The sequence below is a fragment of the Anneissia japonica genome, unplaced genomic scaffold (genome assembly GCF_011630105.1).
Source record: "Anneissia japonica isolate Jap-2015-1 unplaced genomic scaffold, ASM1163010v1 scaffold1489_len2284818_cov182, whole genome shotgun sequence".
Lineage (NCBI taxonomy): Eukaryota > Metazoa > Echinodermata > Crinoidea > Comatulida > Comatulidae > Anneissia > Anneissia japonica.
The window spans coordinates 1,796,794-1,821,535 of NW_022698455.1; the positions used below are offsets into that span (position 1 = coordinate 1,796,794).

Here is a 24,742-nt window from a genome sequence, read left to right on the forward strand (position 1 = left end):
ATGCACGACGGGATAGCAAAATGGCAGCCTACTGAAGACGGACTCAGGATCGAGAACTTTGTTTACCTAACACGAAAGACGTTTAAATATTTGTTTATCAATTTCCAATTTTAAGATTATACACGTCTAATATACTCCTTATTCATTTCTTTTTAAACGGTAGGTTAAATTATCAAAAATACATGCTAGCTTAATTGTACGCTAGTAATTTCCGCAATAACTAGGCCTAGCCTAGCCTAATCGTGGTGGTAGGTCTAGAGGCCTCGCCTAAGTAACTAGGTAGGCTAAGCCTCCTTGCTAGTGCTAGGGCCCAGACTAGGCTAGGCCTAGGCCAGACCGATACCCACCGAAATAAATTTAAATCATAGTTTTGTTTTTTTAAAACATGAAGACTCTGGCTGTAATAATTCACAAATAATTATTAAATAATAAAAGTGTTAACTTTTTGAATAATTCTCTTGTTTTTCCTGGTGGTAGTGATGATGTACGTCGTCATGATTTTTCCTTAGTTTTTAGCAGAAGTGTGGTAGAACACTTACCAGTACAGTACTTTTAAATTAGCTACAATATATGCTAACACACTCTCTTTTCAGATGTTTGCATGTAAAGCGATCTCGACAACACACTTACTTCATAAGCTGCGTGGGTTGATGAAAAATAAAAATATTGTTGGCGATGCAATTCAAGCTTATATTGTCCCCTCTTGTGATGCTCACCAGGTTAGTGAATTTCAAATTTGTATACTTATATAATTAAAAATTGGTACTGGTAAAAAAATTGCTGCAAAAAGGTATGCAGCAATTTATAACTTAAATTATAACTTAAATTACAATTTATAATATATAACTGCTGTATTCCACCATCTCATTATCAATGTTATTACCATATTTTTTTTTTATCCAATTGATTAGTAATTTTGCAGATGTTTATATTGTTGTTTATACTCATCTAAGTACATTTAAAGCAATGCGACTTCAATTGTCCACTTACCTACTTGATCTCCTTCCTAAATATATCTCCTTATCCTCCCTCCATTCTTCTGTCCTTAATTTGCTCATTTTTTCAAGAGTTCACCAAATCCTACAGCCACAGATCATTTACATTTTTAGCTCTCACACTTTGGAACTCCCTCCCTAAACATTTACCGACTCACCTTCGGTTGCTATTTTTAAGACCAATCTTAAAACTCACCTTTAGAACGTCTAAACAGGCACAGCCCCTTTGATTTTTATATAACTTCAGTTTAGTGATAAGGGTGCTTTATAAATTATTATTATTATTATTATTATTATTATTATTATTATTATTATTATTATTGTTATTGTTATTATTATTGTTATTATTATTATTGTTATTGTTATTATTATTATTATTATTATTATTATTATAAAAAAATTAAGCAGGTATTCACTTTCAGCCACATTATCAGGGATAGAGCCAACATTTTTTTAAAGTCTGGGGTCCAAAGCGCCAATTAAGAACCTATGGTCTGAGTGTGCAGGGTTGCTTTCTCTTCTGTGGGGTTCATGGTTCTTAGTCACTAAGGAATGAGTTTTAGTCATTTAAGCCATAATAATCATCAACCTTTTATATAGTGTCATGCTTGGTAAGAGATTATTTCACTGCTGCCATGGGGAAAGGGAAGCAAGCACTCTTTCACTCTTGGATCTGTTGTTGGGTATTCATGTAAAACCTTGAATAGAATAACTGGGCTTCTTTTTTTAGGACCTTGAGATTTGCTTCTTTTCGAGTTTACTTTTGTAAATTAAAAGAGGGGGACTCTTTTAAAATGGAATTCAAAATTCTGTTTAATATTTTGTATCTTTAACTATGCTAGTACATTAAAATAATATTGATACAGACATGCAATAATAATCATCAAAGATAATATCAGTGTGAATATCTTGAAAAGAAGCCCATCTTATCTTGGTTAGAAGCCCATGGCTTTTTTTCAAGATTACTTTTGCAAACTAAAGAGGGGGCTTCTATTCGAGATGGGCTTTCTCGTGAGATTAAGCCCATTGGTCTTCTATTCAAGGTTTTACTGCATCTGGTAGATTATTAACCTTTGACTGAATTTAAATGTATTTTGCCAATGAAAAATGCAGTTATATGACATAGATTTAAAATGTGACATGACCTGGTTTCTGTTTTGCAGAGTGAATATATTGCAGCATGTGACAACAGGAGGGAGTTCATCTCAGGATTCAGTGGATCTGCAGGTTAGTTTCGATCGTCAGCCAATGTGATTCGATAGAGAATGCAACGCGACTTGGCGTGCACAGTAGAATGACAATCCACCCAGTCCGCCATTGACGGTCAGCAGACGATGTTGTGTCAAGCGCTCAAAGACATCGTAGATAAATTTGTTGGCTGACGGTGGTATGAACATCATATGATACAGTTTGCCCAGCTTTAGGTTACATTCAACAACATTGCAGAATAAAAATACATCCTGTGCTATTAGGCCCAATGAAAAAAATTATTAGTTTATCACATTCGCGCGCATTTTTTTTTTGAAAAAAAAATTGGGGAAAACAAAATTTCATTTTTTTTTTTTTTTGAAGGGAAGAGGATTATTATTTTTTCATTTTTTTATTAGTTCTTATAGTAGATATTGTTTGTATTATCTCAATCATGTTTTACTTTGAATATCCATGCACCAGCAAACAACCCAAGGGTGATATTTGGTTTTAGCAAAATAAAAAAAAAAGCCTCCCTCCCTCATCACTTTTCCAGCCTAGATAGGGTGATAAACTAATAATTTTTTTATAGGGCCTTAACCACCTTGAATTCAAACTTCTTTGAATATTCTATTCTGTCCACCTATAATAAACCTCTATGTTATGCTCATATACACCTATTAATACGCATATACGCATGCATATTTTAATTGATTATAGTTGCCATTTAAAATAACATTTTAGTTTAAGTACTAGTACCTATTGCTAATATTGTATCATATTATTGTTATCATTATTTACATTTTATTTATTCCTATAAAAGCATTTTCTTAAATTTACTTATTATAGTAGTTGAATTATAATATAATTGTATCGTACCTAGCAAAATTAATTATTTTAATTTCATCTGTTTATTTATGATAAACATTATTTTATTAGAAAAACAAACAGAGGCAGTTATAGTATTTTATATGCCTACATTTGTGTTTTAAATGTTAACATTGCAGTTGAGAATTTGAATTCTCACTTCTCATTTCGCTTTCGTTCATAAGCAAATTACTTTACCTATAGTTGTTTTCTCCACCCAAGTCTTGCACTAAATGATTTTTTTTTGTGTCTATTTTCTTTACCATTAGGTACGGCAGTGATCACTGAAAGTGAGGCTGCTATGTGGACAGATGGACGGTATTTTTTACAAGCTCAATCACAGATGGACTCAAACTGGAAATTGATGAAGCAAGGACTTGTCGAAACTCTGTCCCAAGAAGAATGGCTGCTAAAGGTTTAATTAATTTAATTAACATATACTAATTACAGTAAATTCGCTGATTATTTAAAAAATATGAATATTTTATTGTTTTAGTTTTAAAAGGTAAACACTGTCTTTCCATTTTTGTAATGCACTCAATCTTTTCCCTCACTTTTCTTTTTTTCTCTTTTAGCCCTAAAATATGTTCTCTACTATTTGTTTGACAATGTTTGTTTTTGTTAAATTATGATTTTATTATAGACATATAATATTGAGAAGTGCTTTGCATTTGTAAATTAAAATATGTTATATAAATCTATTAATTATTGTTATTTTCTGAATTATAATCATTTTTTTTATTATCATCTTTTTAATTGTTTTCTATAAAAATTACCTTCCAGGTTCTTCCTGAAGGATCCAGAGTGGGTGTGGACCCATTTCTTTTTCCTGCTGGTAAACTACTTTAACTTTTTTTTCAGCAAATCTTTCTCTCATGGCTAATCCAGCTATTTATAGAACTAGCTACATTATTTATTTATTTTTATTTACTTGTTGATTTTTTATTCCCTTCACATTACTATTGTTTTTTATTTATTTCATAAGCAAGTGTACTCACATCTTACATAACAGGATGGAAATAAAATAAATATTTTTGATGTGCTATATTAATATTAGATCTAACACAGTGCTCTAGCTGCTATTGTCGCTATTTTTGTTATGGGATTCGAAAGCAAGCATCTTAACCAAACTACAGCTTCACTCCAAATAATAATATATATTAGTGATATTTCAGTATATAAATAAAAGATACAATCTCATAACTATTAAGCTTACCGTCAAAATAATCTGACATAAATTGATACAAAAACCTGTTCAGTTGATAGTTTGTCAGTGGTGTGGTGATGATGATTATCATCAATGGCTGATCCAGGAATTTGAAATAGAGTGGGCCCAGGGAGGGACTTTAACAGATGGATGGTTTATACCACCATGGTTGTGGCTGAGGTAAGAAAATTTACGATTACAGCGCCTCTAGATGGCCAGAAATGGCACTCTCTGACTTAAAATTTTAAAATAATTTTCATTCTTCTCCAATTTTTTACAATTTAGAAAAATTTAGTGGGGGTCCCGGGTTGCTTTAATCCCTCCAATTAAAGACCACTTTTCATGGTCTTTAGAAGCTTTGGTCTCTAAGTAGAATAATAAAGATAAAAGACATATTAATTTGGGACCACAGAAAAGTGGTCTTTAATTAGAGGTGGTCTCTAATTGGAGGGGTCTTTAATTAGATGGAGACCTGTATTTATTGTTATTGTTATTTTTATTTTAATTAAAATTATTTGATAAAGTTATTATTACAATTACAGTTATATTAAATTTATTTTATTAATTATGTAGATTTGTGGAAGCAGTTTAGCAGTACATTGGAAACGGAAGGTCACACCTTGGTTGCCATTGAAACCAATTTGATTGATGTTGTGTGGGGTGATGAACGGCCTGCAGCCCCACAAGATGAGGTCTTTATACAGGAATTTCAGTATGCTGGTATGCTTAAATATTATAAAGATTTTGATTATAAATATCAGATGTTATGTATTTTTTTATGATAGTGTTGCTATGTCTTACTGGCTTTGTTCACATTATTCTGGCTGTAATATACTGTTAAAAAAGTATTGCTGTAAACCATTATTATTATTATTATTGTTATTATTATTGTTATGGTACTAAAACCTTGTTCATCTCAATCCCTCAAACTTGTTACTCCACGAGTCAAGCATATTCGTACCGGTGAACGTTCTTTTTCCTTCTCTGCTCCTAAACTCTGGAACTCTCTGCCCCCTCAATTACGTATCATCTCTGATCAGGAATTATTCAAATCCAGTCATAAATCCTTCCTCTTCAAATAGTTCAAATTCTTTCTAACATTTTCTAGCGCCGGTGACAAGCCAGTTATTGTTTGCTTTAATAGACGCTTTGAAAATGTGTATTATTATTATTATTATTATTAAAACCTACCTTAAGGGGAAATTGGACAATGGAGAAATTAGATAACAATTAAAAAAACAATGTTAAGGGGAAAATAACATGACATTAAGATATTCCCCTTAAGTCCGATTTAGGTGAAATTTTTATTATTGTTATTGTTATTATTATTTACTATTGATATTTGTATGTTTGTTCTAAGGGAAAACATGGCAGGATAAAATTTACCAAGTACGAAAGAAAATGGAAGCAAAACAGGCAGACAACCTGGTAATTACAGCCTTGGACGAGGTAGCTTGTAAGTTTCCATTCACATTTTCAATTATTACCTCCGCTAAGGAGGTTATGTATTCACTGTTGTCTCTCTCTCTGTTAGCAAGATTACACAAAAACTAATGAATGGTCATCATAAAATTTAGTGGAATGGTACATAATATTCGAAGAAAGAGATGATGATTAATTAAAGGTTGTATTCAGGCACAGGGTGGAAAACAATGGAATCACCCATCATAGATGGCCTGTGTATTGTTCAGGCACAAGGCGGTGGTATACATTCTGTGGAATGACTGCTCTAGTTTTCGTATTTGTTTAAACCCCCACATGTGGAGTGAAGTTGTACTGGGTAGCCAGTGTGCCTCTAATGCTATTTCCAATCTCCAATGTGCAAATTTCCAGAATATCACCACACGCTGTTGCCAACATCTTTTGGTGCTGATTGATAGTCAAAGGCTAGGCAGCATAACAGTTGCAGTGGAAATACTGTAGCAGCAGTGTAGTGGTTTCTAGACTCTAGGAATTTTTCTTTATCACCAAAGAAAACACCATTCATTAAAGCCAAGCTCCTGAGGGAAAAAAATCTATCTCATTAACCGTTGTTGATGATTTTTTCATCAAACACCCTTTTTGTGTCTTACAAAAAATCATATCAAAATTTTTTTTTCCTTCAGAGCCTGGCTTTAAGCCTCAAAATGCCAGTCTCAAGTTGAGTTAAGCAATAACCAGTCACTTGACTAATTATAACAAAAACAAAGGAAATAAGGTGCCTCAAGTCACTTGCAAGTTACATCAAGATTCTTTATCATTAGCTGCACACAGATTATATATATAATGGGAAGTTAGGTCTAAATTACATATAAATATTGTTTAATGTTCTCAGGGTTATTTAACCTCCGTGGATCTGATATCGTCTATAACCCAGTATTCTTTGCATATGCTGTTGTCGGTTTGGAGACTATTAGGTAAGTCTTAGTGTAGCAGTACACGGTTACATTATTACCCCCTTCATCCAAGACTCAGAATATGCCTTTGACCCTAATCGGTAATAATAGGCATAGTGGAACAATAAAAATAATAAGTGAAATGATTGATTTTGACAAAGTAATTTGAGAACATCTTTGTTTTTTCTGCGCGAGTCATAACAACCACATGTTTTAGTGAAGAAGATGTAATTAGGTAGTGACGTACCCATCGTTGCATAACAATTAATCCGTGCTCTAATTGGAAGCTAGAAAATTTACAACACTATCAGCTATGATGGACCCCTTGATCTTGATACTAAATTCCCTCTATACTTTACCAATGGATGTATAGGAATCTCAGCCCTCGTAGAGGTCATGATTCATAAAGCAAGTCTATTGTTACATTTGCAAAGATGAAAGTTACATCAGATAAGTTATTATGTTAAATAAAAAATCTATAGTCACATTAGCCAAATATATATACATAAGCAAGTCTTTAATTACATTTGGGAAGTTTATAAATTAATAAATAAATGTTTATTGCAACATTAGGTTAAGATAATTACAAAATATCTCATTCTTAATTTTCAGCCTTTTTATTGACAAAAAGAAATTGAGTCCAGCAGTTGAAAGCCATCTACAAGAATCTTCAGGGGCAAAATTTACCATTGATATACAACCATATAATACTATTCTCAATTTCTTGCAAAGTCTGTATACAGGAGGTAAAAAGTGCGGAAAAACATGGGTGCGTAGATTTGTGAAAAAGCTTTCTTGTATACTCATAGTGAATGAATGTGGGTTTTCCAAAAACACTGCAAAGAAAAACTCAAACATAAATCAATATTCTATAAATCTACAGAAATACTATACAGTGCATTATACATACTGATACATAAATACAATTTGATTTTTCACTCTAAAAGTTAGCAGGTGAATTCACTTCAGTAAAATTTATTAGAAGGTTAAGTTAACATTTAAACTATCACGGTGCAACTATTATTTAATTTCTGATTTCTTTCCAGATAAGCAGGAAATCAAGTCACGCCATTAACAAATGCATTCCACTTGTAAGTATGCTCATGATAATTATTCCCTTTTGTATAATATGAAATATATTTGATTTGCTAATCACTTAACGCCATGATGGCGGGGCTCACATAATATACCATAGATCCTGTGTTTGGTCTTTGCATAATGCTTGAATTATGTTTTTTTTTATCTTTTCAGTCCAAGACAATTATATAATAATATTCAGTTGTTTTAGATGCTGTTAAACATACAAGATTTTTTAAAACACCCTAAGTTGATAGTTCTTCTAATTCTTTCTCATTTTTTTTTTTCATTTTTTTTTTATTTTTAAGAGTAAACAGATAACTCAAATCACCCCAATCTGCACTTTAAAGGCAGTGAAGAATACAGTAGAAATTGAAGGAATGAAGAAAGCTCATGTAAGTTAAACATTGTAAATAGTTCAGTTTTTTTTTTCAGATTAATATAATTATAAACATAGCATAATTATATGGTGTATCGTTGGCTCTGAGCCTAAAATTTAAATACACTAATAATAAAGAAGATATTATTGACTTGAATTTTCTCCTACTTTGTAGATACGAGATGCTGTTGCTCTGTGTGAATACTTTTGCTGGTTAGAGAAAGAGGTTTGTAAGCTGTTTGTGACAGTTGTCCTCTGTTGTGAATGAACACATTGATAAGTGTACGACAGAGCAGCTAAGCTCAGTCGTCTAACACACATGATAAGTGGTAAAATTTATTGAAGAATAACTTACCTTAATTAACTGTATGCTAAGAAGAGATGCTATGTGGCATTATGTTGCACCATTTGTATGTATGCTATCAAGAGATGTGACGCATTTAATTTCTTTTATCAGATTGTGAAAGGAACACAGACTGAGATATCTGCTTCAAATCAATTAGAGAAATTTCGAAGGTAAGGCAAAAGAATTGTTAGACTAATTATTATTTTTATTATTATTATTATTATTATTATTATTATTATTATTATTATTATTATTATTGTTATGTTACAAAAACCTACCTTAAGGGGAACTTAGACAATAGAGAAATTAGAGAACAATTTAAAAAAATTTTCCTTGAATTAAAGAACACTATAAAATAAATAAGTGATTTTAGTGCAATTTTGTTTATAGTAAATGTTGTTATATGACTTAATCGTTAAAAATATTAGCCAATGCACATCATAAGATGATGTTTTGTGTATGTTTTTTATATTGAATAACGATAATGTTAGTGGTGATGTTAGTAATATTTTAGTGGAAAGTTGGTTTAAACAAGTACAAGACTTGATGAACACTCTGAATATAACATTCAAACATAACGTATCATATTAAGTTTTGGCAGACCCAACTGAAAATTTTCAATTCAAATAAAAAATACATTACAATAATTACAGCGACTTTAATATAGTTTTTTTTTTTTAAAGAATTGATAAATAATGATGATACATCAAATAATACATGTTTTGCATTATACAGTGCTCTGTATTGAATTGGCTTACCAATACAGTAGTTTTAGTAGGACGATGTTAATAGTAATAATGTACTTTTAACGGAAATTTGGGTAGAATGGGCGCAGGACTTGATGTGTGCCTACTGAATCAATAATTGCATACAGTAACTTTAAATCCATTCTGAAACACTTGAAATGAAATAATATTACATTTACTATATCACCAACTTTAATGAGTGTCTCTAATTAGAGAGATTCTAATTAGAGACCAAAGCTGCTTAAAACCCCTGTCCTAAATGTGAAGACCAGTATTATTATTATTATTATTATTGTTATTATTATTATTATATGTAGCAGTATTGATTTTTAAATAAATAAATGTTAAAGTTTCATTTATATAGTGTGTTTTTTTTTGCAGTTGCAAAGCATTTGGACTATTGTTTCTACTAATTTTTAATCCCCAAAAAATCATATTGTGTGATTTTTGCTGTCAATTGGCGCATATTACTAGTCATTTTGTTTCCTCTTTCTAGGGAACAAGAATTATTTGTTAGTCTAAGTTTTGATACAATCTCATCATCAGGAGCAAATGGTGCAATTATTCATTACAAGGCCACACCTGAAACTGACCGACCTCTTAGGTTAGATGAGTCATACCTGTGCGACTCAGGAGCACAATACAGGTGGGTCATTTTGCATTGCAGTAGTGGCCCCAAGCAGGGTCCAGTGGAGGCACAAACTCCTCTCTCCCCCCCCCCCCTGTCGAGGATGCCCAGTCTCCTGTGGGGGTAAAGCTGATCATTTTGTTGGGGAGAACTGCTTTGAAAAGGCATTTTGCAGTCCTAAGCTCTATAATACAGATTATCAAATTTCTTTGATAAACAAAAATGTTGTATGCCCATGTATAGTTATGATGTGCCTATATATGGTCATGATGTGATGTCATCATGACCATATTTAGGCATGTCATGTTTTTATAAAATAAAATTTGATAGTCTGGACAGGGCTTTAGCATGTAATTTCAGAGCATCTGGAGGTTGATGTAGACATCTGTCAAGCAGGTTGCAGCTCTTTGACCCCTTTCAGTGACCTTTGGCGCTTTCACTGGTACATTTCTTGCAATGCACTGTTGAAACAATATTCACCCATGCTTTCCAATATGTTTTTGATTTATAAAAATCCATTTGCATTTGTCTAATAGAGATGGGACTACAGATGTGACTCGAACCATGCACTTTGGTACACCAACTCAGCACCAAAAGGTCAGACTTTCCACAAAACATTTTTGCAATACTATAAACATTATTGAGAATCTATCAAATATTGGGAATCAATTTTTATGTTAAACTAGAAAATTTTCCTTAGAAACCTATTTTTGTAACTAATTTATAACAAAAATCCTAATTTCAGGATTGTTTTACACGCGTGTTGAAAGGAGTTATAGGAATATCATCAGCCGTTTTCCCAAACGGAACCAATGGTAGGTGCAAATAACAAGTCTTTAATATTTTTGTCCCATAGTCTTAGTTTAAAACCATACAAATTTCAGTGTTTTTTGCTCAGAAATAAGCTTTGTAATCAGACCTAGCTTTTAAAGTATTAGGCCTATGTATTTTCTTTTCCCATCCTGTAAGTCAAGAGATAAATATTGTAGTTCTTTTGTTATAAGCCCACCTCCCCCCTCCTCCCTTGAACACAACATTGGGCCAATTTTGGGGGTGGACTTGCAGTATACCCAAGAATTCCTTTTCAATCAAATGGCAATTTTTGTGGCTACTGAAAGTAGCTACTATGTCATCGAATAGTTTGCCGAGGTAAGTGACTGTGAATCTCGGTACCAGTTGACACCTTTGATCACGAGCCAACTACCAATCAATGCTCATAATTAATCTTGCGAATATTTCCGATAAAATGCGAAAGGTTACGAATGCAGGCGGTTACGAATGTTACAAAAAATGCTGGACACACAGCGGACCCTATGTTATGTTAGGTACCTGCCTCCACGTTTTTGTTTTTTTTAATGTGCGATGACAAACAAAAGTAAGTTCTTTGTAGGTACACCATGTTTGATTTCACTAAATTTGACAATTTTAGGCCTAGGTGAGCTACTGATTTCCATGTGTTACCGTACTATTAGATAGTATTATTAATTATTGTTATTCTTACGCTAAATGAAAATTTGTTTTGACGTTTTATTAGAGTCTTTTCCGTTTTATAGCTAGGCCTAGTATGCTGATTTATCATTGGTCCACCGGTGGAGCAACAATTTTACTTGTATGTCGTCGACTCAAGCCCTTGCTAGAACTAGGCCTAGTTTACCATACATAACAGACTAGTAGCAGTCTGGCTTTATTATAAACTAATACTTTAGGTCAGGATGTGATTTAATTCAATTCAATTCAATTCAATTCACTTTATTGCTTCATAAGCCATCGAGGGCTACTATCCGCTTAAACTATACATATATAGGCCTACACATAAATACATTGAAAAGAAAACCATGTAAAATAAAGCACATGCAACTACTTCATAGAAAGGGCATTCCGGATGGTACTAATGTTTAATTCATCAGGGTCAAGATTAAGAGATGAAAGAAGACGTAGAAAAAATGGAAGGAAAGATTTATGAAAACGATCGGTTTTAGAAGAAACATTTAAAAATCTGAGGTGACGAGAATTCCTAAGAGCAATGGAAGATTGGCGGCGTGAAGGAAGAAAAGAATAAAGGGAATGGTCAGGAGTATTAAGAATTCAGCCAAAAGCACCGAGTGTAAAAAATTTAATTCTCTTTTCAAATGTAAAAATGTTATAATCAGCAAAAATATTAATACACAAAGAGTAAGTAGCATCATCAAATAAGAGCTTAGCAAAAATAAGTTTGACGCATTTAAATAAGGCAAGTTCACATTGTGGAAGTTGACCATAAACACAACAAGCATATTCTAACGAAGGTTGAACATGCGATTTAAATAAAAGTGCCAAAGATAATATACGGTGTCTTACGAAACTGGATATTCATTATTTTGCATTTAGAAGGAGAAAATAAAAGGCCATTAGAAATGAACCAACGTTCAAGAGAGGCGGTAGCTAATGGAAGTGGATCAAAGAGATCATTTTTAAAAGAACAAATGATTACTAAGTCATCCGCATAGAGAGAAAAAGAACAATCACGAAAAAAAACCACAAAATTAAACATCCAGATTGCAGGCAAAAATGTTTGATCAATAAGATGTGATAACAAGTTTTTAAAAATACGTTTTCTGTAATAAACCGACTTATAACTAAATAAAAGCCTTTATTGCTATCTTGTTACAAAATTGTGGATTCAGATTATATAGTTTTTAATTACCCTAAATGCTCGCGTCGTGGTATATTATTACCTTTACCTTTTACCTTTTGTGTAACTAAAGAATTTGGGTTTTAAGTACAATGTATACAGTGTTAAGATGAATAAATAACACAATGAATACACAAGTATTTCTTCTTTTTTTTGTATTAAAGTGTTAATTTACTATGACATTGGACCTATGATAGGCCTACTGTACTACGGGAATGCGAGATATGTAACATGGGAACGTGCATGAAAAGCGCCACACCAGTATTTCTTATTATGAGCTCAGTAGCCACAGGTACCTTTTAGGTACCTATTTTTAGCACTGTATGACTAATTCAAAGCCAGTATATAATTTTAAAGGAATGTTTGTAAAAAACATATCCTGGCCTTTTTCCTGAGGTAAAGAGGATATGTAGAATTGGGCGTAAAGTAGGGGGTGGTTTTATACTCGAGGAACGGTACATGAATAAGTAAATACAATGATGAAATATCCACAATAAATATTTTTAATCCTTTTGTTCTAGGACATCAGTTGGATTGTCTTGCTCGTCTTTCCCTGTGGAACTCAGGACTGGATTACCTACATGGCACAGGACATGGTGTGGGATCATTCCTGAATGTCCATGAAGGTCCACAAGGAATCAGTTACAAAACCTCAGCTACTGATGTTCATCTAGAGGCTGGCATGTTTTTATCGGATGGTATGATTCTCGATAAGTAAAAGAATGACTAGCTGTAACCCATCCTATGGACAGGGGACAAATCACAGCCCTACTGGAAACATGGGCCTAATTTCATGGTACTGTACTCCCGTATAATACCAGTACCCGTTTGCTGGATTACCAGGGTCAGGGCCAGATTAAAATAGGCTTTTGGGGCGCCAGCCCCAATGGGGAAAATAGGCCCCGGACCCCAGGAAAAATCACCGAAAATCTGGTTTTATGTTGTAGCCACAAAGTATTTAGGCCCACTTGCAACCTATTGGAGACCATTTTTAGCCGTGGTTTCTAATTGCAGACCAAACTCCGATACCACCAAAAGTTGAGTGGTCTCGAACTGGGGGTGAACTCTATTTTTTTTTGTGCATATTCCTCACAGTATGCTGTTCATAAACCACTTGTTGTCATGGTTATGCAGAATCAGTCGCATAAAATGGGCTGTCTCCTCTAATCCTTACTGTAAACATCAATGTAAAGAGTTTATATTTGGAGAGAAGATTATGATTTTATTCAGTAATTAAAATTATTATTCTTTCAGAACCTGGATATTACGAGGATGGCCAATTTGGAATACGTCTTGAAAACATAGTTTTTATCAAGCCGACTGAAAGAGAGGTAGGGTTTTTAAATATGTAAATACTTATTGAGTTTGAAAGAAAAGTGTGTTCTCTTTACTATATTATGTATCGTTTGAAACTTGGTTTCAGCACAACTTCCGCAACAGGGGCTTCCTGACTTTTGAAGAAGTGACGTTGGTTCCCATTCAGACCAAGATGATAGATGCATCATTACTAAATGCAAAAGAGGTATATGTTAGATTATTAAACATTTAGGTTTCCCATTTTCAGCGAGCAACTCTTCAGTAACAGTATTGAATGGAAAAGGTGGAGAGTCCATAACAGCGTATTACTACCCTTTCTCTCCCTTAGTTTATATTTCAAAATCTGTATCTTATTGACTGTTTCCGGGTTTTCAGTTGTACATATAATTTTTTTCCTCCGGAGCCCGACTTTAAAAAATTTGTACCTGGAACCCTGGGATTAGATAGGAAGTATGTTATATAATTAACCAGCTGTACTTTGTTCCGGAATGGAATACAGTTTACCGGCTTGGGCTCAGATTCTTATGAGAATATTAGATTTTCTCACAATGTTTTTATGTTCTTTTTTTTTAATAATGTATTTTCAAAACTTGAAATATAACTACTTTTATTAATTACTGATACTTTTTGTTGCACAGGTGGACTGGTTGAATAATTACCATATGAGGTGTCGCAAAATTGTTGGCGACGAACTTTTGAAACAGGGTAGAAATGATGCTTGGCAGTGGTTAATGAAGGAGACAACCCCTTTGGGGTAAAACAAGAGTAATATTATGAGGAAGCAAGATAGAATGGAACTGTAAATGACTACAAAAGGAAAAAACATTGAGTCTCTTATGAGAAAACAGAAACAATACAAACAAAACTAATAGTTTTATATTCGTATCAATGAAAAAATATTTAATTAATATCCAGGTATGGCCATTCAAGGAGACCAGATCAATTTTACTCTTAAATATATATTTAACATACGTCCAGAATATTGTAATATATAATTAATTAATTAATTATATAATTAATGGCACTAAATGTTTTAGATTAGGGAGCTTTCAATTTGCATGATGGTAGAACGTATTCAATCATGCGGGATCCTACTAAGTTCTCTGTTCAATGTAGATTTGTCCAAATTGTGACTAGAATCCATTTGACAAGAACTCAATGTTCTCCCATGCGCAGATGACTTCTTAGTGACGTCATTGTGTTCTACGCCCTACCGTCGTCGTGCAGTCAAAAGCAACCTATTAAGAGGCTGAGACCTTCAGACATATTTTGGCACTACAAGAGTCTGAATGATCCACTATCATTTCTACCTAACTCGCAAAGCATTACAGTAATTATTTCTTTCTATTCCTCTTTAATTTAAAATTTTAACTCATTTGTTTTACATTAGTTAGGTTAATTGCATCATTTGATTTTTTTTTTGTTTCAAACTGAACCACTTTGGAAATCAGTATAAACCATTAAAGCTAAAATACCCATTATAATTGTCCAACATGAGGTGAAAGTTCAATCAATTTTAATATATTTGTAGATGAATTTTTAAAGATTTAATATCACAAGTATTCTTATGAAGTACTTAAATAATGTATGTATATTATGCTGTCTTCTGAATCTTAACATTTCTATTTATGCATTTTAAAGTGCATTTTCATATAGGCAAAATAATATATCACATATCGGGAGTAGATTTTTGTTTGTACATCTGTGCGTACTGTAAATTATTTTACCCACTACTGAACTAAAATCAAAGAGTACAGAAAGTACAGTCCAATATGAGAACTATACCCCTTTAACACTACTGTATTAGCGGGACTCTGGAATAAACCTGCTTTTACTTCCCAGTTGTCTATACACCAAAGTTGGGGTTGTAAATGGGTGTTGGTCAACGACTCTGGTGTGCGGAACCCGAGTTTAAAGAAGCTGAATGTTTTCAGGAGTAGCATCTCCGGGATAGGCCCGTTTTTCCCAAGCCGGGATTTTAATCATCCACTTTCATTAAAATTATTCAGTTTTTTTTTTTAATAATATAATTATTTGTATATTTTGAAAGTGTTTTGTTAAAAATAATAAACATAATGTAAGTTATATTTTATTGCTTTGCTTATTATATTTAATTCAGTTTTTAGTGTACAAATAAAATATAATGTTTTCCCCCTGCGAAACTAAACTTGATTGCAGACTAATGAGGTAGTTTTCTTCAAAAATGTCCATAGAGGGCAGCATCCATTGTCAAGTGTAAATGGGTTTTGGCTTGATAGTGTAAAAGTGGTATAAGTAAATTTTACTGTTGTATGCTCATATAACGTCATCATTACCTTTATACTCTGGACAGCGCTTAATGCATGGAAAGTTGCCAAGTATGCCCTTGATATGATATTAACAGCATTCATTTCTAAAAGCATTCATAAAAACAGGTACAGTATAACCAGTGGCAGATTCAATTTTCAAAGAAAATCAAGAAAAAAGAAAATTAAATTGAAATTTCTGAGGGTGCTATTTCCCACCACAAATTGGTCACTTGCAAAAAAACACCTCATAATTAGCCTCATAATCCAGGGTAAGTGTATGGCCAGCTTTCCTGGCACCAAGGCTAGCTGCACCAACTGCAGCGGTCTCTTTTAGTTTAATTAACTGGAACTTGTTTATTTCAACATCGTCTTCTGATGACCTAGGCTTTATCCCTTCAAGGAACCCTGCAAGACATGATATGGTGTATTATAGTATTACTGTAAATTATCATTACCTCCGCCATGGAGGTTATGTATTCACCGCTGTCATGCTGTCTGTCTGTCGGCAAGATTATGCAAAAACTAATGAATGGACCATCATTTATTGGAATGGTACATAATAATCGAAGAAAGACACCATAGGGTCAAAGGAGAAGGTCACGGAAATTCAATTATTTACCCCAGAGCATAAAGTAAAATAATGGAATTGCCACTCCTATTCAGGCAGCACTCAAGAAATGAATGTACCTGAATATGACCGGCAATTCCATTATTTTCTTGAGGGTATGCTGCAGTTTCGCCATCATACAGGTCCTGCTTATTGTTGATATAGGGCGGAGGTATGCACTCTATGTAGTGACTGCTCTAGTCTTTTTCATTAGACAATCCCATTGTGTATGTAAATTTATGATTCATAGTTCTGTGCATAACAATATATGATATGATATAGATATGCAATATTTATGTTTAGGTGACAGTCCCTCAAGTATTCTGTCTGCTTTTGGCTGTATAGCCAATCACAGAATGGAGAAGTCAGGATGTTTATATTTGGAATAGGAATATCAGCCTGAAAAAGAACAATACAGAAGCGAATACTACTCACCATCTTTTAACACTTCCCAACTCTTCCAAACGTTGCCAACACATATTACTTGCAAGCCACATGTTTTATTTAATAACATCTTTTAGATTAAAAAAAAGAAATAGAATTATGTAAAGGATGTGGATCATTTGCATAATTTTAAGTTTCCATCTTGACTTTTTTTTAAATCTTATGTTTATTGGGCATGAATAGATGAGGCTGCTTCAGCCAATTGCAGGAAAGAGTGCTTGCAACTTTCAAATTTTAAAAAGGCATAAGAGCAACAATATTAAGGAAATTAGCAATTGAAAATGGGGAAACATGACCCCACCCTTCTCATTTATTATATCATGTAGGATTTCAAAAACATGGGTGAGAAGAGAGGCAACATACCCTTGTGCCTTACTCACTATCTGGGTTGGTTCTCACCTTGTCTATTTTGGAAGACACACCTCGAATATGGTTACCAAGGTTTTTGCCTGTTTCATGAAAAATCCAACAGCAAAGAGGGTCTTTTTCCTTTATAGCTCCTATAAGAAAAATCAGAGAAGTTTTGCTTTAATTATCTAACTGTTTTTTTTTTTTACTGAAGTTGAGATATAGTAAATATAAATTACTTACCCTCTGCCAGAACTTTGCAAAAGCCAGAAAATTTTGATTTGTCAAAACCTGTATAGGCATGGGAAAGAATTGCAAAACGGCTGTTTATCTGAAAACAGAAATTGATAAAGCAAAAAGTAATATTATATAACATCAAAAGAAATAAAATGACTAAATTTATCAAAAGAATAACTGCCTGTGTATTTTTTTGTTTTTGTTTTTGTTTTTTATTAATTTGATAAATTTATGGCATAATAGCTGTTATCCATAAGATGTTCAGGCTCAGGAAACATTTTCAAGTTCCAAGTTTTTATTTTGCACTGAAGCTTAAAATAATGTCTGCAAACACCATTTTGGCGCCTGATGTGAGACAAAAAAAATTTTAAAAAACAATTATATGGTCTGTATTCACATTTTAATGACAAATTCCATTTTTTTATGAAATGATGCACGAGATAATACAAAGTAGGCGCAAGACATTAAAAGTGGATGCTCACGCGCGAGACTTACGCATTATGCGTGAGAGTTGGCAGTGTGTGTGGCATGTGGCTTTCCAGTACAGTTACTTACTGACAATAATACACATATCCAACTTTGCAACTTACATTGTAAAATTCTTGCATGAGTTTCTTAACATAGGTAATGTCATGAGGAGGCGTTCTGTAATTATCGTCTGCTTCAATTACGGTTCTTACAGCGAGCATGCTTACTTGAAACGCTGCAAGAAAAAATAGTCCGCACTCAGTTATATTGACTCTCACAGCACGTAAAGTCAGGGACTCACTACGTCGTACGACAAATCCAACTCCGCCCCCGGTGACGCGACAGCATCTGTTGATTGTTGGCAGTCTGGACGGATCATCATTAAAAACGATCCGTTGCACGTGTCGTGGCATTGCATCTTTATTCATAGTATCGCATCGGCCGAGGAACATCAGACGCAGTGAATGCCCGGCTTAAGCTATATTTACACTACACACGATAAACACACGGCAACGAAATATCATTGCGGTGTTTATATTCTTCAACACTGAGCGTATTTTTATCGTGTCGTGTCGTAAATGTAGCTTTAGGAGGTTTGTGTATGTGCTCATTTGTCAACAATAGCTTTTGCAATTAATTTAGTAATTAACTTACATTTGTTATAATAGTTCTTTTCCCCGTTGTATCTTGTATTTATCTTAGGTGATTCATTCTTGATGTTTGTATGGTTCCTTTTTGTTTAATATATTTTATACTATTAAAGAATATATAAATTCAACTCGAAGTTGCAGTAAAGAAAGATTGATTGATTGAATATCTTTACACCAGTTGTTTTGTGCTGGGTGAGTACTCAACTTAAATGACCAGGTTACAACAACTAACCTGACCCTCCATCTCCGAGCATATGACCCCATCCACCACATCCAAACACCTCTCCGTCTGGGTTTATGAGTTGGCAGTTGGACCCAGTTCCAGCAATTAACACTAGCCCACCTGAATAATAATACAGTGATTGCTAAAATTTGAAACATATTAAGTCAAACATATATAATCAAACTGACCTCCAATGCTATTTTTAATTTTGTGCATTATTGGTAGGGTACAACTGGATGACCGGAATGGGATTCAACCCATACTGTACATCAAATACCCTACAAATTCTGCTGGCTGAAATTAAATAACTGTTAACTTTATTATTCCCCCCAGGAGTCCAGGAATGGACTTTCACAGACAGAGTGCCTAGGCCACCTAAGCCCCACTATGGTTAGTCGCCGAGTTAAGATTGTGGTACTTCTCAAATTTTAATATTAATTTCTTTTCTTCACCATTTAAAAAAATAATTTTGAAAACTTTAGTGGGGCGAGGGGCAGGCCAGCTGGGGTCCGCCTTGAATCTGCCACTGCTAGGTACCTGTTGCTGAAGCAGTCTCTATTGCCCCGTAGGTGTCGGTGCACACTTGATAGTTCTCACTGATGTTTGGAAACTTGTCCTGCATTCCTGATATTATCTTCATCTGTATCTCTTTTTGCTCTCCTCCGCTTAAAGACATCCCCTTATCAAAATAATAAAGAAAAGCTTGATAGGTAGCTATGTATCAATAATTATCTATTTTATTAGGTTTTTTAAACTTATATCAATATAAATTATAGTATACATAATACAGCACACATACTGCAAAATGAGCTACTTTTCGCAAAGATAAAATAACAATGAAGAAGCGTTATGGATGAAACTTAAACTGGTCAGACAAATCCCAAATAATAAAAAAGATCACAGACAAACCATAATGATTTAAAACTTACCAATGATTTCAGTTTAGTGTCCTCGGAAATGTTTGCTTGCTTCTTGGCATCGTTTACTAGAGCAGCAATGGTTGTCAAACATTTGTCAACGCCTAAGAGCTGATGAAACAAATTTCAGAAAAGAGTAAGTTTAAGCATAAATCACTCTAAAGCTGTCATAATTTTGGTACAAAATTGCAAGAGGCAATTGATCCAAGATTATTTCTACCGAAGATGGAAGCGGCAATTAAGAATTTTTGGCCCTAGAGAGGTGGTTTTGGCAGTGTTCCCTCTATCATGGTCTTTTGTGGGGGGTGGGGGGTGGATATACGGTATGTTACGGAAACTTGCATTTCAGCCCTTCAGCTGAAGAAGAGCAGCACTGCTGAGATCTCTGTGGTTCAGTGCATGCACAGAGGCTACCACCAGTTTAGCTGACTGCTCTCACTATGCACTGGTACAGTAGGCATCTATTAACAATGAGACCACTTTAGCAAAACTGCGAGTAATTACTTACCCACGGATTAGTGCTAGGCCCTTCGGCGGTTGCCACAACTGATCCATTTTGCTTGAGTATCACTATGGTAGAGTGGGTAGCACCCCTGAAAGCAAACACTCAATTACTGTAACCACCATGTATTAAAAGGGCAGATCAAGGGGAGGGCAATATTCAATTAACACGGCCAATGATGCTTAGTATTTTTTGGGTATGAACACTGAGCTGAGTTATAGTTGGTTGAAATATCATGTCGTTGAATTTATAAATCCTACTAGGCCTAAACTGAGTTTTGCAAAAGATGATTTTTTTCTCTTATAACCTTTTTAACAATTTTAATATTTCTAATACTTTTATCTTTTTCATTTACTTTGTAATATTTGTAATTCCAATTGCCAACTCAATTGAGTTTTTATTGCCAATGGCTTCTGCTTTTGAATATGCAATTTTTAATATTTTTTATGTATAAATTTTGATAAATATACCTGTCAATTATGTTTAGTGTTTATTGAGTTTAATTAAACACTGAACAGAATTTTAGTTGGTTGAAATATCATGTTGTTGAACTTATAAATGCTACTAGGCAGCCTATACTGAGATTTGCAAACAATCATTTTTTTCTCTTATATTGATAATCTTAAAAACAATTTTAATATTTCTAATACTTTTATCTTTTTTATTACTTTATAATATTTGTAATTCCAATTGCCAACTTATTTCAGTTTTATTGCCAATTGCTTCTGTTTCTGAATTTGTAATTTTTAATATTTTTTTACGTATGAATTTTGATAAATATACCTGCATAATATCAAATTCAGAGTATGCTGAAGTGGCGGATCCAGGAAAAGATTAAAATTAAAGTAATGTATATGAATATTTTCCAAAAAAATGTCATTTTTGGGGAAATTTGTAGACACTGTGTCTTTAACCCTTGGATCCGATCATCCGCCTGGACCTACACACAGGTTGAGGTATGGTATGGTTGAACTACGTCTGGGCATCATGAATACAATATTATTATTAAATACTGCCTATAATAGGCTACCTAGGCTAGGCTTCCTACCTAAGTCTGTAAATGAGTGCCTAGCGGCTATGTTTAGTCAGTCTGACTGAAGGAGTAGGACTAGGCTAGCCTACCTAAGCCTACTGTAGAAACACCTTAGATTCTTCAATTAGCACCTCGCGGATCCAGGAAAAGATTAAAATTAAAGTAATGTATATGAATATTTTCCAAAAAAATGTCATTTTTGGGGAAATTTGTAGACACTGTGTCTTTAACCCTTGGATCCGATCATCCGCCTGGACCTACACACAGGTTGAGGTATGGTATGGTTGAACTAAGTCTGGGCTTCATGTGCATCATGAATACAATATTATTATTAAATATGTTTTTATAATATTAATAAATATTATTATAGTTATTTTTGGATATGTTTTGGTTATTATGATCTGCTACAGGTCTACTGCCTATAATAGGCTACCTAGGCTAGGCTTCCTACATAAGTCTGTAAATGGGTGCCTAGCGGCTATGTTTAGTCAGTCTGACTGAAGGAGTAGGACTAGGCTAGCCTACCTAAGCCTACTGTAGAAACACCTTAGATTCTTCAATTAGCACCTCTGATTCACCAACTCATTAAAATAATTATTAATTACCCTTCAATTCCTCCGTAAAAATATTGTTCAGCCATTTCTGCGGTGTGAACATAACACGTTTCTTTATTATCATATGTCACGTGAGAGCAACGTGACAGCAAGAGCTGTACCACCTGATGGACCTTTCCATTAAGCCCCGCCTCTTGGATATTCGTTGCCAAGGTCCCGCAATAAAAATACAATGTCAACGTACGTAAAACACGTGCGTTTGTGTGACAAGTGCGTATTCCTGACCCTCTTCTCATTGGCCGGTTGTTAGGTTAAGTTTGATTGGAAAGGTCATGGAGATACATTAAAATATAGTAAGCCATATAAGTGTAAGAACTAAAATAAGGAGGCAGGAGTAAAAAAAATCATGAAGATGCCCATGTTTTGGAAAACTACATCTTCGCATGCACTCAAGTAGTCAGTACAGTATCATGATGAATACGAATATTTATTTGAGACCACGAAAACGTACTTCGAATAGAAGCCCTGGATTTTTCGAGGGCCTTCTTTTCAAGATTATTTTTGCAAACTAAAAGAGGGCCTTTTATTCAAAATGAATGCTGTAAATATTTGAAATTGGTACTATACGACATCTTCCAACTATATGGAATTTAATATTTTCCAAAATTCTAACCATACTAGTACAGTAAAATAATAGGCCTATTGATACTCACTCGCTATGATAATCATCATCATAATCAAAGATAGCATCAATCTGAGTAAAAGAAGCCCATACTATATTGATTAAATGGGGTTTTTGTTTTTGTTTTTGTTTTTGTTTTGTTTTTTTTTCTCAAATGGGCTTCTTTTCGAGATTACTTTTGCAAATTAAAAGGAGTGTTCTTTTCCAGATGGGCTTCTCGAGATTAAGCCAATATTGATTTTACGGTAGGCCTACATGTATTGCCTTTTATGTGGATTAGGTCCATGCTTCCAAGTTATTGATTACTGCATCGAGTTATTCTTTGAAGGTTTTCACAATATGAAGGTTTGCATATCATTCCGGTTATCACAGTTATTTCCATATTTGGTCATTATTTATGTCAAGGTACTTGTTTATGAAATTACAATACACATCTATCTATAAATAGAAATTATGTCACTGATCGCCCTCTATATACGAAGAATCAGTATTGATTTACTCATTACTCAATTTTGGTGATTACTGTAGTTATTATTCAAATTCGTCATATGTTTTAAAATATTATGGCATCATACCATTTAAGTTTGCTAAGGTGGTGTGATTAATTTTGAGCCGAAGACCTACGTTAGAAACATGGAAATAAATTCAAACATTCAATACCTATGCAATACAATATTTATTTCATTTCATTTATTTTTATTTATTGTCACACGTTAGGCAATACGTAACGATGCATTAAAAAAGTATAAAACAAATTTAATTAAAGAACAGATAATTCATCGATAACACTGTTACTTCAGGAAAAAATTGAATTATCAGTTGTACTGTACCGGTGATATATAAAAAATACATAAGACATAACATATTTCATAATAAATTTATATATCACTGATATAATTAAAGGAAGAGGGAAAGAGAAAGACAAAAGTTATATGGATAAACATTTCGATAACCTGTTTAAATGTTTTAAATAATCACAAATAAGTATCCAAATTAGAGCAACAACATCACTTAATCAATCAATCTATTCAAAACATTAGAAATAATGATAATAACATTAATAGCATAATTACACAATAACAATAATACTGTAATTTTACAGGAGGTAATAACTTTCATTATATTTTCAATTAACGACTTATGACTCATTATAATGTTTCGCTAAGCGATGATCATGTTATGAATATACATAAGCAAGTATGCTGATGGATACCAAATATAGCGATGACACATCCCTATATGGTAGCACAGTTCGACCAGGGAGCGTTATCGATTGCTGGAGCCGGTGCAAAGGTAGGGGTTTACAAGATACCAGCTACCTTATATGGCATGGGTTTATCTGTGTGTATCATTCCCTTTAATTATATTTGCTAAATAGGATGGTGATGATTGTGTGTGCCCAAATAAGGACATGTAACTTAAACTAGAATGGTATAAAAGTCGGTACGAATTCATTATTTTCATCGCAAATTATTGTACGTACCTAACTAAAGAAGAAGGGCATTTAGTATACAACGCTATATTAAGAATTATTATTTTTCAAGCTTTAATTTTTTCAACTCAAACAGGTAAGGTCAGTTATTATATACACATTTAGTATCACTAGCATCGAACGATTTCAAGTACTTAATAATTTTGTTAATGGCATTTTAGATAGAAAGAATAAAAGAATGATAATTTTAATTTTAAATAAAATATTATGCTATTTGATCGTCGTAAAAAATTAGAAGTTTGAAAACTGTAGCGGTTAATTATTTGTTTATCCTTAAATCATTAAATGAAGCCTATGTATAGTAAACCAATATAAAGATCTTGCTTTTCAGTTAGATTCTAAGTTCAAACCATGCTGGATTTATTCTCTCTCCTATAATAAATCGCAATAATAATTTATAGCATTTATTTGTTAGATGGGATCAAATGCATAGATGCATTATTTATTTAAATGTGTTACCGTACTACCGAGCAAAAAGTCAAACCAACTTAAGTAGAGAAA

The 24,742-nt window shown here is 33.4% G+C and overlaps 3 protein-coding genes across 5 annotated transcripts in view; 2 read left to right on the forward strand and 1 right to left on the reverse strand.

Annotated features, from left to right (window-relative positions):
* Positions 1 to 15,881, forward strand: LOC117102604 (xaa-Pro aminopeptidase 1-like). Its single transcript, XM_033242964.1, has 20 exons — positions 1 to 159; positions 594 to 719; positions 2,159 to 2,222; positions 3,320 to 3,465; positions 3,834 to 3,885; positions 4,831 to 4,977; positions 5,618 to 5,713; positions 6,572 to 6,653; positions 7,245 to 7,401; positions 7,679 to 7,723; positions 8,018 to 8,104; positions 8,264 to 8,314; positions 8,546 to 8,604; positions 9,677 to 9,826; positions 10,345 to 10,405; positions 10,554 to 10,623; positions 13,001 to 13,177; positions 13,734 to 13,810; positions 13,903 to 14,001; positions 14,435 to 15,881. The coding sequence occupies exons 2-20, from the start codon at positions 594 to 596 to the stop codon at positions 14,552 to 14,554; spliced, it is 1,866 nt and encodes a 621-aa protein (XP_033098855.1). The 5' UTR covers positions 1 to 159; the 3' UTR covers positions 14,555 to 15,881.
* On the reverse strand, positions 15,220 to 22,240 carry LOC117102606 (N-acetyl-D-glucosamine kinase-like). Its single transcript, XM_033242968.1, has 10 exons — positions 22,119 to 22,240; positions 20,487 to 20,571; positions 19,991 to 20,089; positions 19,599 to 19,740; positions 19,071 to 19,181; positions 18,311 to 18,423; positions 17,727 to 17,814; positions 17,535 to 17,635; positions 17,127 to 17,205; positions 15,220 to 16,489 (listed from the first exon to the last, which is right to left on the reverse strand). Exons 1-10 carry the CDS (start codon positions 22,151 to 22,153, stop codon positions 16,311 to 16,313), a joined length of 1,032 nt encoding a protein of 343 aa, XP_033098859.1. The 5' UTR covers positions 22,154 to 22,240; the 3' UTR covers positions 15,220 to 16,310.
* Positions 21,731 to 24,742, forward strand: part of LOC117102605 (actin-5-like) — a 6,701-nt gene continuing 3,689 nt past the window's right edge. The window contains exon 1 of one of the 3 annotated variants that reach the window (XM_033242967.1): positions 21,731 to 21,786. The gene's annotated coding sequence lies outside the window, so the exon portion shown is untranslated. Of the gene's footprint in view, positions 21,787 to 24,089; positions 24,323 to 24,742 lie in introns of those variants that run through there. The other 2 variants (XM_033242966.1, XM_033242965.1) reach the window with 2 other exon arrangements.